Genomic DNA, 17757 nt, shown 5'->3' with positions numbered 1-17757 from the left:
CAACATCATCGCGCAACGCACCAACAATTGATCATGCGGATTATGGTTGAGGATTAATCTCATGAAATGAAAACGTGCGTGGTCTAGTTGCGACATCTCGCAGGATCGATATCGACTGTGGCATAAAGAACCCGCAGTGCCGAGTACAAGGACTGTGCAGTAGTCCAAACGGTGCGAGTCTTAAGAGGATGTCGGTACAGTCGTCGTTCTGATTGAATGCGTCCACTGGGTCTGTGCACGTTTTGGTGAATGAAACACAATCGTACGCCGTGTAGTAGTCAGGTCAAAATGTACAACGGATCATATAGGCGCGCGTGAATATACAAACATTTCGCGGGGGGGTGTTTAGAGGTGCTTTGCTACACGACCCCCAACTTTGTTTTTAATTTTTTTTTAAATATCGCATCTCCGTTGCGGCTTCGACGAGGTGCGCTGCGTTTCGGGCCACTACGGTAGAGGGCAGAACACGCGCAGTGTGTGTGGGGGGTGGGGTGGAGTGGGTTGAGGGTGAGAGAGGGGGAGGGATCGAGGGAGACACAAACTCACACACACACAGAGCACACACAGCCTGCATGGCGAACACCGATTCATTACCTCCTCCGCGCTGCTGAGCTGCGAGTGTGCAAACTCAACGTCGACTTCGGTCAACAGCAGCTGCGTTGCTCATCCAGGAGGATAATGACTTTGTAAAGAAGGTGTTGCTCCCGTGATGATGACGACGACGACGAAGATGATTCTAACGATGACAACTACTACGAAGATGCCCGTTGTGTTGATTGTGAGCCTGCCACGTGCGGCGGCGATGCCGTTGCTGCTGCAGTGATAGGTGGTGATGACGATTGCGCTGCCGATGATGATAATGATGAGAAATGATTAATGAATTATGGAGCCGCCGGGTGGCATACAATGGAGTCCACTGGCCCTGCCTCTGGACACAATCGTCAGCAGGTACAAGCTTCCCCTGCTGCTCCGAGTCGAACCTGGTGAGTTCCACACTGCACGTGCGCGCCTCGCAGCCGCTGCCATGCTCACCGCACACAGACCTGCTTGGGCTCGTTCATGCGCACGGGTTGTGTGTGAACACTCGTTAGGTGCATACTACACACACACACTTGTGTATGAGCACGTGAACACTTAACTTGATACCACGTGAACACTTACCTGTTGATACCTGTGTATGAGCACGTCCATATACTTGTTACGTGCACACACTGTTGGTACACACACTAACTGTTGTTACACACCACGTGAACACTTAACCCGTTGATACCACGTGAACACTTGTTACACACCACGTGAACACTTAACTGTTGATACACACCTGTATATGAGCACGTGCACATACTTGTTACGTGCACACACTTGGTACACACACTAACTGTTGATACCTGCCCATGAACACATACACGAAATCGTTGCTCACCTGCATATGAACACACGCGCTCACTGACTTGTTCCACACACCCGTATATGAACAGAAACGCAAACTGGTGGTACACACACCTGTATGTGGACACGTGCACATGCTTAGCTCTTGTTCTTAGATACACAATGCACACATGCCTGTATGTGAGCAATGAACACACTAACTGTTCACGTGACTTTACCGAAAGAACCAAGAAGATGAATTCCTGCAGTCACGAAAGCTTTAAATCGACATTTTTACACTAACTGTTCTTAAGATACACAACGCACACAAACACATCTGTATACGAACATGCACTCATACTTGTATATTAAGTTTTGAATCCACACGGAACTTTCGGTACGAAATCCATACACGGCTGTTAACCCATACACAACCGTCTTTTAGATTAATACCGCACCCCCAGCGTGCATGTGAACACACGTGTTCCTAGGGTGAACACACTTGTACGTGAACACACCACCGATAGATACACCAGCATTCTGAATATGCACAATGAACACAACACACACTACCTTGTTCTTTTATCGGCACAATACAGCACTGTACACACACACTCACACCTGTATATGACCTCGCACTCCCGTACCCTTGCATGCTGAAGATGCACACAGCACACACACACGTGTGTGCAGTGATTCACATTTCAGATGAGTGAGTGTGTGGGGGGCGGTGGTGTAAGAGTTAGCGCTGTGCTGCGTTACGAAACCGGCGACCCGGGTTCGATTCCCGCTCACGGCCAACACCACAGTAACGAGCATCTGAACAGGTCCCGGGCCTCCCCAAGGTCGACTCAGCCTCAAATGAGTATCCGGTGCGGTGTGTAAACATCGCCACTGGGGAGACAAACGCGGCCGGGCGTGGTGCTGGCCACCCACCCCCTCGTGTGCCGTGCCGGCCTTCATAGGTGCTCGCTAACAGCACTTGCCCCTGCAGTCTGTTAAGGCTACACGGGGGATCTTTGTCTTTGGTAGCGGCTTATAAAAAAGAGCAGCGAGCCTGTGTCGTGACCTCTGTGTATCGACAACAATCGATGGGCTGACTGGAACCCTTTTTTTTGTTCCGTCCTTTGCGCTGCGTTTGATGTAGTTTCGTTATTTTGACTTTGTTGTTGCTGTTGCTGCTGCTGTAAAGTTGTTCACTCCCACGCGCTCACCTGTCGTGACCGGAGGCGAGCAGCTCGAGTAAGAAGTGGTCGGTGACCCGTCTCCCCCGTCGCCGAACGCGGCTCACGGCATTTGCATAACGCAGCAGCAGCATTCATTCACTCACTCACCTGCGTGTGTGCTCGCAGTGCCGCAAAATGCTCTTGCACGAGTATGAACGCGGATCGACTAAGGGCCGCATATGTACAGCTCACCGCCTAAATCTCTGCCGTTATAACTACATGTACTCAGATTGTAAACGTTGTGGATTTGCTCTCCAACACACCGCTGTGATGAAGTAGAAACGAATTGGCACGTGCTGTTTACGCGACAAACCTTACGAGTTGGCTGCGTCGGGTGGTGGCGGGTTTAACGACACATTTATATTTAAGCGATCTAACCCCCCCAAAAAAACCTCACCCACCTATATTAGACATTCTTATGTTTTTTTCGGTAAAGTCATGTAGGTAAAAAAAAAAATGAATAAAAGTTAAATAAAAATAAAATAAAAACAAAAACCACGACGTTTCGGAGGCAACACAAGCTTCCGTCTTCAGATCACTTGATACAGCAATCGTGCTGTGACGGTTCCACCTGAAGACGGAAGCTTGTGTTGCCTCCGAAACGTCGTGATTTTTATTTTATTTACTTTTATTAATTTTTACCTACGTGACTTTACCGAAAAAACCTAAGAATATGAATCCTTGCAGTCACGAAAGCTTCAAATCTAGAATATAATAGACATGTGCCTGCTGTGAATACTGCAGAGGCAACGTCATATAGGCTTCGTTATTCGTGCCGCTTGACACCTGTACGTAAGGTAAGGAGCGACGGTGCAATCGATAGCGCATTGCGCTACGGAATCCGCCCACCCGAGTTCGATTTCTGCTCGCGTCCAGCAACCCGCCGTGCCCCCCGGCTCAGCCACAGTGTGTAAAACATCGCCAGTGGGGAGACAAAGGCGGCCGGGCGTGCTGCTGGCAGACCCACAATATCGATAGGTGCCTCGCTAACAGAAATTGTCCCAACAGTCTTGAGTTTTGATTTAAAGCTTTCGTGACTGCAGGGATTCATATTCTTGGTTCTTTCGGTAAAGTCACGTAGAAGGGGAATAATAAAAAAATTTTTTTTTAAAACAATAAAAATTCTCACAACGTTTCGACTGCAACACAAGCAATCGTCATCAGGTGTGAAATCCACAGCAAGAACATTTGAAATCCACAGCAAGAAAATTTGAAAAATTTGAAAAATGTTCTTGCTGTGGATTTCACACCTGATGATGATTGCTTGTGTTGCAGTCGAAACGCTGTAATAATTTTTATTGTTTTATATTTTTATTATTGTATTATTTCCCTTCTACGTGACTTTGCCGAAAGAACCAAGTTATATAGTCTTGAGTCTGTTCAGGCGAGAGGGGCGGCTCTCTAGACTTATACAGTATATACTAATAATAATAGGCCATTTTACATGAATATCAGCGCCTAATATGCTTTTGGGGAGACTGGTCTTTTGTCGGTACAGTACTAAGCCAACAGTTGGAATTCTACATAAAAATGGCAAGCCCTCGCAATGATCATTAGTCATGGTTATTCCACTGTTGGATGAAGACACCCCAATATGCAGAACAAATACACAGCAACCACCTCTAAGTGGTGCAGAGTACGGCGTGTGTAGGTGGTGGGATTAAATATCACAAAAGGGGTTTGAAAGCTGACATTTTGCTTAGAATTATCGAGACCAATATGCAAAAACAATCTAAATGTTCAATATTAGGCCGCCAAAAATCGATGCATGGCTCTGGAGTTCATTGTAACTCGGGGAAGGATGTGACATAAACGCTCTAAATTTCCTGAAGTCTATTGATAAATGCTTCCAAATGTTCACCTCCAATTATCAATGAATCAATTACTGTGGCACTTTATCTCAGTAATGTATCTCCATTGAGTGTGACGTTAAAGCAAACAAAAACACAATTGAAATAAATGTCGTAGATTTACTCTCCAACACACCGGTGGGCTGAAGTAGTAACTTATTGGCGTTTCGTTTACATGACACAAACCCCTTACTCATTGGCTGTGTAGGGTGGTGGAGGTTAACGACACATTTATACTGACGCGATCTAACCCAAAAACTTTTGGCATGAAAAAAATCTGTGATCAGTCACTAGTATCCACTCGTACAGCATTTTTATAATTCTAGATTTGAAGCTTTCGTGACTGCAAGGATTCATACTCTTTGGGTTTTTTCGGTAAAGTCACGTAGGTAAAAAATAAAAAAACTGAACAGTCTGCATCAGCAACAGACCATGCTTTCCCACCTGATGACGGATGCTTGTGTTGCGCCCGAAACGTCGTGATTTAATTGAGTTGTTTTCATTAATGAAATTAAAAAAATTACCTACGTGACTTTACCGAAACAACCAAAGAGTAGCATTTTTATAGTTGATGTTTCATACCTGGAGTGCACGGACTAATAACAATTTGCACCGCAGCATGTTAATACTGTAACAGCAGTCGGGTATAACATCAAAGTGAGAATGAACGTGCAAGTACGTACTGTATGTGCAGTGCGCATTTGGCAAATGCCCGAGGTTTGCAGTGGCTTCGAGCCAGTGGTTATTTTAGCTGTCCTGTTTGAGCTGTGGATTATCGGTGAAGAACAGAACGGGACTGGCATACTTTGACCGCAAGTCTCCGCAGCAGGACTGGCCCAAAAGATTTGGCCAAATTTTTTTTAAAAAGAAAAAAAAAACCCAACACTAAAATTGGAGGACTGTCACGAGGAGCGATTGTTCAGAGACGAACAATTATCACGTTTCACGGGTGAATAACCGAGGGAGAAACCTGTTTTCCTGTATCTTCGTGCAATCAAATCATTAAGTAACACACCACAATACATCGGTGGTTGTTGCTGTTGTCAACTCACGACATGTTGTTCTTTTTTCAAGGAAGTTTACCAGGAAGGAAAGAATGCCAATTGTGTAATATTACCGGAAATTCTTTCTTCAACGCTACACTTGGGGGACAGGGAACATTTCAGAGGAGTGATTCATGCCGTGAGATATGCACCCTTTGCGCAAGCCAAGCATATGGTTACACACGCACACACACGTGTTGCTACACAGCACAACATCCTTCTAGGCGACAGCGCGCTGCTCGTATGGGGATCACGTGGAAGAGAAGAGCAACACAATTTGACATGTACCGTGTCGGCTGTCCGTCAGCCCTCGTGGGTCGCCACTAATTGTGTACGCTGCCGATGTAGTATGCACGTGGCACAATAGACGCGGCACGTTTATAGCAATGGAATTAATACGACGCGCTCGATTCTTGTTTTGTGGAGGCTTCCATCGCGTGTAACGTGTTGCGCGTCGGGAAATGTGCGGGTCGAGCGTTCTCGTTCATTCAATGAATGTGTAAGAGTCCATTTGAGTGTAATCACATACCGTGATCAACACGTAGTCGTCGGCTTTCGCGACCAATATCATCCCATAATGCAGTGTTTCTTGGGGTTATATCGCGTAAATATGAATGTGTCGTTGTTCAACCCGCCACCACCCGACACAGCCAATTAGAAATGTTTGTCACGTAAACAAGAACGTGCCAATTCGTTACGATGTGTGCTGTACGAGGAGCGGATTGGCACCTTCTGTTTACGTGACGAAACTTACTAATTGGCCGTGTCGGGTGGTGGTGGGTTTAACGACACATTTATGTTTACGCGATATAAACACCCCCAAAAACAACTCGGTTATATGGACACGCCGTGTCTTCGGTGCTTGGCCGCACTGGTGGAGCGGTTGTGCGTGGTGGTGGCGAACGCACTCCTCGGGATGACCCCAGTAACACCTGAGTTTGATTCCCGTCCACGGTAAGGTCGGTGGCGAGTGATTGATATCCGAAACCGGCCCTGTGGGGGGGGGGGGGGAGGGCCCACCTTCAACTTGACCACACAGGTGCGGTGAAGTGACGGCTCGTCACGGCTAGCGTGGAAATTCCACATTGCCATGGTGGGGGCCAATCTCCCCATGAGACGTCTACTGGTGACGCCTCGCACGCACACACGCACACACATGTACGAGCGTCTCTATGGGGACAATTAGAAGAACAATGGAGGATGTTAGACCTGGCAATGGGCAATGAAACGGGCTCTTCTCTGTCACACGACTGGACGTCCCAAAACGATGCTTTTACGCTAGAACCTTGTGGTGATTATGTTAAAGTGGAATTGGCTACGCGAGCTGCAGTAGCGGTAATCGATGACGTTATGTAACTGTGGTTTCCACATTGGCGACAGGACATCAATGGGGGGGAACTCACTCGGCTTATTAAAGAAAAACGATTTTCCTTTTTTTACTTTGCACATACGCACAGCTGGTAGATTCACCACACTCTGGACCACAAACCCTGAGGCGTAAACCCTTGATAGTGTCTTTTTTTTTAGGGGAGAGATATACAAAGCAAACTTGTACAAGGGTGACACAGCGCAGTCAGTATATCAAACAAACATACACGCACATTTGTGGGACGGAAAGCCAGTTTAACCCAAAACAGAACGAAACGCGATGCAATCTGATCTTGTTTGTCACGCTTTCTGCTCGGGCTCCCATCCCCTGTGTCACTGCAGGAAGGCTGCTGTAATCATGTCAATTAGCGAAATGTCAACTCTCTCGCCTGATATACAGGAGGTCGTGAGTTCGATCCCGACCTTGACGCCTGCTGCTGTATATGTGGAGTTTGTGTGTCTCTCTCTCTCTCCCCGTGGTCGCGTGGATTTTTCTCCGGGTCCTCCGGGTTTTTTTTCCCCTCCACATTTCGAATCAACATCGCCACGCGTTCAGAGCAGTGGTCGTTAACCTGGGATGCACGCGAGATGCCCTTTCCCCTGGGGATGTGAGGCATGGCCAGATTTATTTCGAACGTAAATCATCGAAAGACACATTAAGCACGGGCACATACGTACAACTACTTTGCTTCATCAAACCTAGGTATTGTCATTTTTTTATTAGGATTGAAAGGGGCGGAAAGGCTGCAGTAAAGATTAAGGCACCCACTGGTTTCGAGTCTTAATCACAAGGCTGCTTTGCCCACCTTCCCTAATGCTGAGCAGCACCCTCTTGATGATGGGGGGAGGGGGGGGGGCACAGAGTTACACACTTTAGAGTTGAAGCTTTCGTGACTGCAAGTATTAATATTCTTAGTTCTTTCTGAAAAGTCACGTAGAAGGGAAATAATAAAATAATGAAAATTCTCACGACGTTTCGACTGCAACACAAGCAATCATCATCAGGTGTGAAATCCACAGCAAGAAAATGTGTGGATTTCACACCTGATGCCGACTGCTTGTGTTGCAGTCGAAACGTCGTGAGCATTTTTATTGTTTATTATTGTTTATTATTGTATTATTTCCCTTCTACGTGACTTTAACGATAGAACCAATAATATCTTAAGACCTGTTTTATTGCCAGAAATGGTAAAACCTATTAATATTGTATTTTCCCCCTCAATACTCTCTTCCTGAGTCTAGCAAGAATTCTGCTCTAGCTCTCTTCCCTTGTCACGTAGGTAAAAAATTAAAATGTATTTTACTTTTATTAATTACAAATTTTTACCTACGTGACTTTACCGAAAAAAACCTAAGCATATAGTTACACACTTGCCTGTCGACAGAGGCGGAGTAGGGTGAGCGTGGCGAGAGGGTTGCATGGGAGCGAGATGGGGATGGGCCCAACTCGTATCGCTTACGGAAGTTGTTGGCGCTCCATAGATAAACACTCGCGCGCACAAAGACAAAGACGCCCCCGGGTAGCCTCGGCAGACTGATGGGGGCAAGTGCTGCTAGAGAGTAGCGACCTTTGAAGGCCGGCAACGGCACGCGAAGAGGGTCGGTGGCCAGTACCACGCCCGGCCGCCTTTGTCTTTCCTAGTGGGGATGTTTGCACACCGCACCAGGTACTCATTTGAGGCTGAGTCGACCTAGGGGAGGCCCACTACTGGTTCAGACAATCGCTGTCACTTGATGTTGGCCGTGAGCTGGAGTCGGACTCGGATTGTCGGGTTCATAGAGCAACGCGCTAACCGCTGCACCACCGCTCCCCACCACACACAAAGACAAAGATCCCCCCTATAGCCTAACAGAATGTTGGGGCAAGTGCTCTTAGGGAGTAGCACCTTTGAAGGCCGGCAACGGCACGCAAAGGTGATCGGTGGTCAGCACCACGCCCGGCCGCCTTTGTCTCTCCCAGTGGGGATGTTTGCACACCGCACCAGGTACTCATTTGAGGCCGAGTCGACCTACGGGAGGCCCACGACCGGTTCAGACAATCGCTCACTTGGTGTTGGCCGTGAGCGCAAGGCGCTAATCGCTACAACGCCACTCCCTACGACACAGGCACACACACACACAGGCACACACACACACAGGCACACACACACACACAGGCACACACACACACAGGCACACACACACACACAGGCACACGCACACACACACAGGCACACACACACAGTCACACACACACAGGCACACACACACACAGGCACACACACACACAGGCACACACACACACAGGCACACACACACACAGGCACACATACACACAGGCACACACACACAGGCACACACACACAGGCACACACACACACAGGCACACACACACACAGGCACACACACACACACAGGCACACACACACACACAGGCACACACACACACAGGCACACACACACAGGCACACACACACAGGCACACACACACAGGCACACACACACAGGCACACACACACAGGGACACACACACAGGGACACAGGCACACACACACACACAGGCACACACACACACACAGGCACACACACACACACAGGCACACACACACAGGCACACACACACACACAGGCACACACACACACAGGGACACACACACAGGCACACACACACAGGCACACACACACAGGCACACACACACACACAGGCACACACACACACAGGCACACACACACACAGGCACACACACACACAGGGACACACACATACAGGGACACACACACACAGGCACACACACACACAGGCACACACACACAGGCACACACACACAGACACACACACACACAGGCACACGCTGCTGACAAGAAGCCCACACTGTATGCAGGCAGCATTGCTCGAGCAGACACTGCAGCAATGCGTGTGTGTGTGCCCTTCGTGCTTGCAATGATGAGGCTCCTCAGTTGATAGGAAGCACATTTGCGAGGGGGTTATTGCATTTTGCGGGGAAAAAGGGTGCAATATTTTCCCCTTCAAAGTTGCATTATAGAAACATGAACAGTATTAGAGTGTTGCCATAGTTGCCGTGTATTTATGCCCTCTTTCGGGCGTTGTGATGCCAGAGTTACTCAGGCTGTTGCTTTTTTGTCATATGTACATCGAAATACATAAGCGTACATTGTCCCATTCTTCATAAACAAAATGCACGTGTTTTATACAATCCCATCATCCCCCCGCCTCCCCCTCTAGACCTTAGGGGGGCGGGGGTGGTGGTGCAAAATTTCAGCAGCAATTGATCCGGTTCAAGAAACTCTTGGGATAGGTTTCGACAGACAGTAATATCATCGTGACATTGTTACATTGTTACATTTCAGACGCTGTCTTTCCGACAGTCCTGTTCTTCACCTGAGTACGGCTGCTTGCGTTGTGGCCGAAACGTCGTGAGAATTATTTTATGATGTTTTATTTTTATTATTTTATTATTTCCCTTCTACGTGACTTTACCGAAAGAACCAAGAAGATGAATCCCTGCAGTCACGAAAGCTTTAAATCGAAATTGTTACGTTATTTTATGGCCATTCAAGGCGATCTGTAAAATGGAATGTGTGAACCTGGTCTGGTCTTCGCTGCGGTCAACTCGGCCGCAAGCAATAGCACAGCCCTGGCGCGTTGTAGCGCGGTCATAAAGTTCGGGTCACGAAACGCATCAGAAAAGTTGGCCCTCAAAACATCGACTGGGCGTGCGCGTGTTTTTTTTTTCCGAGGGTGCCTGGGTTGTCTTAGGTCACACGGCCGACCCCGATGTGTGTGCACGCTCCGCCAAAACGGTGTCATCGTCGGCCACGATCGATCCCCACTGCCTGCGTCGTGAAGCGCACGCAGTTTTATGTTCGGGGCGCCCAGTGCAGTGATGGTTGGAAGCCCTTGTGGTAGCAGACCGAGAGAGAGAGGAGAGGGGGGGCCCACCGGCTCTTATCGTCAGCTCCTACATTCCACGGCTCGTCTCCGCCCCAGCCCACATGTGGTCCCGTGTTGATTTATCGGAACCAAATGTTGTGATACACGTTTCTCCCTACAAGGATGGCGAAAGCGCGCTTCTCAAACGTTATAGCGGCATCTGGCAAAAGTGTACAGTGCCTGGAACGGATTTTTTTTCTCTCTCTCTCTCTCTTGATATGGGGCGCTGTTTGGTAGTGCCGTGGCAAGCAGCTTGAGTAAAGAGACTGAGAGGCTCACTGCTGCTGGCTGTGTCAAAGGGGGCCCATTCAGAAGTAGAAAACCAACGTGCCAAAGGGGGCAAAGGGTTTCATCCCGTGATCTCGAAACTATACGGGCACGGCTTTGAGAAAGATGCACTGAGATTATTCCCATTGTTTTGCTGCTCGAAATGTCCTCGTGATAAGCCACTTTTGTTGAGCCATCGCTTGCGGGCCTGGTCGCTTCTGAAACATCGGTTCATAACCTCGGTGTGTTTTGCCCGGTAGGATGAGGATGGTTTCGTTTCATGCGTGTGTTTTTGGGTGGTTTGATTGCCTTTCCTGTACTTTGCACTGCTGCTATCGTGTTTATGCGCTGTTGTTGTAACGATCTTACTCGCCTCGACTGGACGTGTGTGAAAAAGAGCTGTATAGCTCATCGGATTCCTTCAGTGCAAATACATTTCCCGATATATATATAGATAACCATTTCAGAGCGTGTTTTGTGTTGATTATAATGTTTATGGCTTTGCTGAAATTAGGCAATTTCTGTGAACAATTATGTTATTTTGAAGTTGTTTTGTTTCACAACGTGTTGCTATATCTCTTTGTGAGAGAATGGAACGCGTCTGATGTCCACTGGGGAGCTGGAGCGATGTCATCACCTTGTGTGCAGGTGCTAGGCGGATTGTTTACATAACCCCACAACCGTGAAGAGATGCTGATGACTTGGAGAAGTCTTCATCCCAGCAGTGAATGCATCATTATTGATGATGGAGATTCATACTAAGTACTGCATCCTGCTTTAAGTACAGTACTGCATGTGCAGTCAGACCTTCATTTCATCTTGATCTCTCCGGGTCAGCGACACAGGAAATATTTCTGGACTCGGCACACCACATCCACAATATCCAGTAGCCACGTGCTTGATACAGTCTACTAGTGACCCAGAATACATGACATTAGTTAATCCTGAACACCGTTGTGTGCAATTCACGCCTATTATTTGAGTCAAGCTATTGCACCTCGGCAGTTTGCAAATTGTCACCGTCCCCGCTGTAGTATCATATTTGACATTGTACTGTACACACGTGAAGCCATGTAGTGATGTACGCATCGTCATGCCGGAGTAGTGTGCATTGACAAATTAATGTTAACAACTTGGGAGAGATTGCATACGTACAGTACTGTGTATATCATGAATATGAGATGGATTATCCTCCTGGAATCTGGTTACTGTTGGGGTCTTTACACAGCATACTGATACACTAGTCTCTGACAATACACCAGTCTCTGATGGGGTCCCAAGACAATAGACTGACAGACTGGTCTCTGATGGGGTCTCTAGACAATAGACTGTCAGACCGGTCTCTGATGGGGTCTCTAGACAATAGACTGTCAGACCGGTCTTTGATGGAGTCTCTAGACAATAGACTGACAAACCGGTCTCTGATGGGGTCTCTAGACAATAGACTGTCAGACCGGTCTTTGATGGAGTCTCTAGACAATAGACTGTCAGACCGGTCTCTGATGGGGTCTCTAGACAATAGACTGTCAGACCAGTCTCTGATGGGGTCCCAAGACAATAGACTGTCAGACCGGTCTCTGATGGGGTCCCAAGACAATAGACTGTCAGACCAGTCTCTGATGGGGTCTCAAGACAATAGACTGTCAGACCAGTCTCTGATGGGGTCTCAAGACAATAGACTGTCAGACCAGTCTCTGATGGGGTCCCAAGACAATAGACTGTCAGACCGGTCTCTGATGGGGTCTCTAGACAATAGACTGTCAGACCAGTCTCTGATGGGGTCCCAAGACAATAGACTGTCAGACCAGTCTCTGATGGGGTCTCTAGACAATAGACTGTCAGACCGGTCTCTGATGGGGTCTCTAGACAATAGAATGACAGACCGGTCTCTGATGGGGTCTCTAGACAATAGAATGACAGACTGGTCTCTGATGGGGTCCCAAGACAATAGACTGTCAGACCGGTCTCTGATGGGGTCCCAAGACAATAGACTGTCAGACCGGTCTCTGATGGGGTCCCAAGACAATAAACTGACAGACTGGTCTCTGATGGGGTCTCTAGACAATAGACTGTCAGACCGGTCTCTGATGGGGTCTCTAGACAATAGACTGTCAGACCAGTCTCTGATGGGGTCTCTAGACAATAGACTGTCAGACCGGTCTCTGATGGGGTCTCTAGACAATAGACTGTCAGACCGGTCTCTGATGGGGTCCAAAGACAATAGACTGACAGACTGGTCTCTGATGGGGTCTCTAGACAATAGACTGTCAGACCGGTCTCTGATGGGGTCTCTAGACAATAGACTGTCAGACCAGTCTCTGATGGGGTCCCAAGACAATAGACTGTCAGACCGGTCTCTGATGGGGTCCCAAGACAATAGACTGTCAGACCGGTCTCTGATGGGGTCTCTAGACAATAGACTGTCAGACCGGTCTCTGATGGGGTCTCAAGACAATAGACTGTCAGACCGGTCTCTGATGGGGTCCCAAGACAATAGACTGTCAGACCGGTCTCTGATGGGGTCTCTAGACAATAGACTGTCAGACCGGTCTCTAATGGGGTTTCAAGACGATTATCTGAACCGGTCCTGGGCCTCCCCTAGGTCGACTCAGCCTCACTTGAATACCTGGTGCGATGTGCAAAAAAACATTACCACTGAGGGAGACAAAGGCGGCCGGGCGTGGTGCTGGCCACCTTCCTTCTCGTGTGCCGTGCCGGGCTTCATAGGCGCTCGCTAACAGCACTCGCTGCTCGAGTCTGTTAGGGCTATACTGGGGGATCTGTATATAATATCGTAGTCGACTTGGCATGAGAACCCATTAAGACACAGTGAATGAATTGATGTCGACAGAATGAAATGCGTAGTCTCAAGTGATTGCTGAATAATTTAAAAAAATACCATTGTAGCCAGTACTGGGCTGCATTTAAAAAAAAATCTCAACAACACACACTTAATAAAAAAAAGTTTGTTGGAGAGAGTCGTAAAAAGGTGAGTATACCATGATGTAATTCACAAAAATAGCCGCCAGTGAAACAACTGCTCTGAATGGTTGGACTTGACACTGCTGCTGGGGCTTGTGGTCATCAGGGTTCGTCGATGTTTGTCACTGCGAGCACGGAGCGCCAATGCGAGTGGGTTGTGCAGTCAAGGTGCGGGCAAATCAAAGCCCCTCTCACAAAGTACTGTATGTTAAGTGATGTTTAATATCAACAGAATACAAAGTGCACTACAGTACTGGATTATGCGCTTTTCATTTTATGTTCGGTCAAGGTGCACTTCAGTTTGTTGTGTGTGTGTGAGAGCGAGAGAGAGAGTGCTGGTACGCTGATTCACTGGTTATCACACTGCTGTGAGCCCAGCCACTTGAATGTGATTCTGGGTCAGGGCTAAGATCTGTGACATCATCAGCAGAAAGCACCTGGTGGAGTGAGTAAACATCAGAACTGGGGAGACGAAGGCTGCCAGATGTGGCGTTGGCCATGCCACCTCCCTTGCGTTGCAGTGCCTGCCTTGTAATAGGTGGCCACAGCAGTTCTATGCAGGGGAACATTGTTGTGTTCGCGAAAGAGATTTATCCAATTCCACCATTGCTACCAATCAGAAATCGTATCGATGGGACCTTTTTGCCAGAATCCAAAATGATGAACAAAAATAATTATAGGTTTTACTCTTTCTGGCAATAAAATAGGTGTTAAGATGTTCAAACGTTAAATATACACCTTTTGGAAGTCATAAAGTCTGCATTAACCACATATGTGGCAAAACATGCAAAAAACATGCTCTGATAATATATGCATTGTCTTTGAAACTGATTGGCCTACACCAGAGACGGCCTTCTTTATGACCTTCTCTCACCAGTGTCAGACCAGAAATTGTTGAGTTTATGTATAGACGGTGAATTGGATATGTTACAGAAATGCTTGGTTTAAAAATAAAGGGCCCATTATTGAATTCTAGAAAGAAAGAAAAATCCTCCTTTCCTAATCTGGTTACGTTGGCTTTGGTGAATAGCAAGTATTTATTGAGGGACATTAATCTGCTCGTTGATAGTATTGAAGTGGAAGCAATTGTTGATTGGTAAAACATTTGTGATGCTTGAGGTGGCTCAGAGGTCAGAGGTCATATCACTGAGCTGGCAACACAGATCCTGGGTTCCAATCTGGACAGTCACATGCGTGATTATCCAGGGTTCCAAGTGCAGCGGGCAACACGGTGACGAGATGTTAACTACCTCGCCTGGTATACAGGAAGTTGTGGGTTTGATCGCGACCCTGACGCCTGCTGTGTCTCTCTCCCCGTGGTTGCGTGGATGTTTCTCCGGGTCCTGCGGTTTTCCCTCCACATTTAGAATCAATATCACTTGTTTAGAGTATTTGGCTGCTGTACATTTCCACTTGATAAGCCACTTGGTTTAGCTATCATCTGTGTGCAGGTCGCTTCTGAAAACGAGCTCTGTAGTTCAAGCGAGCTTTAGCTGGTAAAATAAAATTAATTTATTAATAATAGTTTTTTTACCCTCTTATCTGGAAACAAAACTGACACCTTTATTAACAAGGAGTCATGTTTGCATAGACCACAATACCTGCAGTCGGAATGCAAACAAAAAACACAACTCTGATAATGTATGCACTGTCCTTAAATTGATTGGTCCACACCCGAGACAGCTTTATTTAGATCCTAGTCTCACGTGGTGTTGGACCAGATGACACCAGATGACGCCTTTTGGTCCAACACCATGTGAGACTAGGCTCTAAGGAAAGCTGTCTCGGGTGTGGACCAATAAATTTCAAGGACAGTGCATACATTATCAGAGTTGTGTTTTTTGTTTGCATTCCGACTGCAGGTATTGTGGTCAATGCAAACATGACTCCTTGTAAAAAAAAGGTGTCAGTTTTGTTACCAGATAAAAGGGTAAAAACCAATTATCATATTTTGCTACTGGCAAAGGAGGTCCAAGGGGATAAATTAATTAATTTTTATTTTTCCAGTCGCTATTGTCTGCAACAAAAAAATATCCATCGCATTATATTTGCATTTAAATCAGGACATATTTCCCCCCCCCCCATACTTTAAAATTAACAGCGTGAGAGAAAAATGTGACCCTTGACTGTGTAAAAGGATAAAAGGCAGTTGAATGGTTTTCTTGAGAGAAATTCCCGTGAAATAATTTCTTCTGCCGCCATTATGATGGACGGGGAGCACTGCTGCTGCATGAGATTGCCAAATGGATTAGTCTGATTATGACACGATGCTGAGTGTGCAGTTGGGGCACAATTGGGGAGAAACAAATCGTAGTGGATGCTTGTCGACAGAAGGTTTCGTTGTTATCTTTTTGCCGTTGCTTTCCTCCATGCGTTCTTATGAACACACCTATTCCTCGAAGGCCTGTGGTTGACCGCCCAGTGTTAATGCCCTATAACATTTCGGCAGTCACTTGGGTTCAATCGAAACCACATTTGTCAATATTCGCTCTTTTCTGTAGGGCCCAGAAGCGGTCACGTAGACACACACCACACGCGTGCGCTCACATCGAGTGAACTTTTTTAGTGGCCTAAAGGTCAGGGACACATAGGGTTATGATATTTATTTTAACACGTCGCGTACGTTTATTTTTATTTTTTTTAACAAATGGTCGATCTGACTTCCAGCAACAAGAATGCATCACGCATGCATTGTGCTTTGAAGTGAATTTAGGATTTTGTTTAATGATTACAGCTGCCTGTTTTAGCTCACTGTACATTAAAACTGATAGAACTCGTTCATACTTCGTAAAATGTATCTTTTTTAAACGTCATCTGAAAAGGAAGACGCAAAATAGATATTAATAATGATCATAGACAACTTTTCAACTTAAAGTTTAAGCAATGCAAACTTTTAATGCTCGTGTCAAAATCAGTGAAATATCCACATGTGAATCCCGACTTTTGGACCACCCTGTATCTCTCGAGTGTCTGCTCGATGTGTTGAGCGTGACACCAGAGGCGCGCAAGTGGGACAGGCATGGCCCGTGCTGAACAGCATTGCCGCGTGTTTAATAGTTGGGCGATAAACACGGAGTTTTCAGCTGCAACTCGCACGGAGGGTCCATTGCCCGAGTGGTTCTTGAAAAAGCCCATCGGCGATACCGTTGCAGCAAAAGCTCATTAAAATCATTAGTTGCGTGCATCAGTTGTATCGTCGTCGTCGTCACCATCTTGATAATCATCATCTTGAATTCACGAGCGTTGCTCAGTAATTAATTGTATTGCTCTATATCAGTAGGTGAGCAGAGGTAAGTGATTCGTGTACTGCGGTATGAACCCAGCAACCCGAGTTTTGTTTGATTCCTGACCCCAAGCTGACATCAGTGGCGAAGTGATATCAGGACTGGGTCCCACACTTGTCAGCCCTGTACGGTTTACCCCGTATTCTTGTACAGGGAGATTGAGTTTTCAGGTACATACGGCGTACAGCCGTTTCAATACGGGCAAAAATAGTAATCTATTTCTATTCTTAGGTTTTTTCGGTAAAGTCACGTAGGTAAAAAATTACAATTAATAAAAGTAAAATAAAATAAAAATCACGATGTTTCGGAGGCAACACAAGCTTCCGAAACGTCGTGATTTTTTATTTTATTTTACTTTTATTAATTTAAATTTTTTACCTACGTGACTTTACCGAAAAAACCTAAGAATATGAATCCTTGCAGTCACGAAAGCTTCAA

General features: G+C 46.7%; 1 protein-coding gene across 1 annotated transcript in view; it reads left to right on the top strand.

Annotated features, from left to right (window-relative positions):
- The first annotated feature begins 551 nt into the window (after positions 1 to 551).
- LOC133344252 (GRB2-associated and regulator of MAPK protein-like) overlaps positions 552 to 17757 on the top strand; it is a 91958-nt gene continuing 74752 nt past the window's right edge. Inside the window, 1 exon segment of the mRNA XM_061554327.1 lies at positions 552 to 983. Within this exon segment, the coding sequence (XP_061410311.1) occupies positions 884 to 983 (100 nt within the window). The 5' untranslated portion in view covers positions 552 to 883.

This window comes from Lethenteron reissneri, chromosome 19, assembly GCF_015708825.2.
Source record: "Lethenteron reissneri isolate LAM-NWPU_2019-01 chromosome 19, ASM1570882v1, whole genome shotgun sequence".
NCBI classification, from domain to species: domain Eukaryota; kingdom Metazoa; phylum Chordata; class Hyperoartia; order Petromyzontiformes; family Petromyzontidae; genus Lethenteron; species Lethenteron reissneri.
This window is presented reverse-complemented; position numbering and strand designations above follow the sequence as displayed.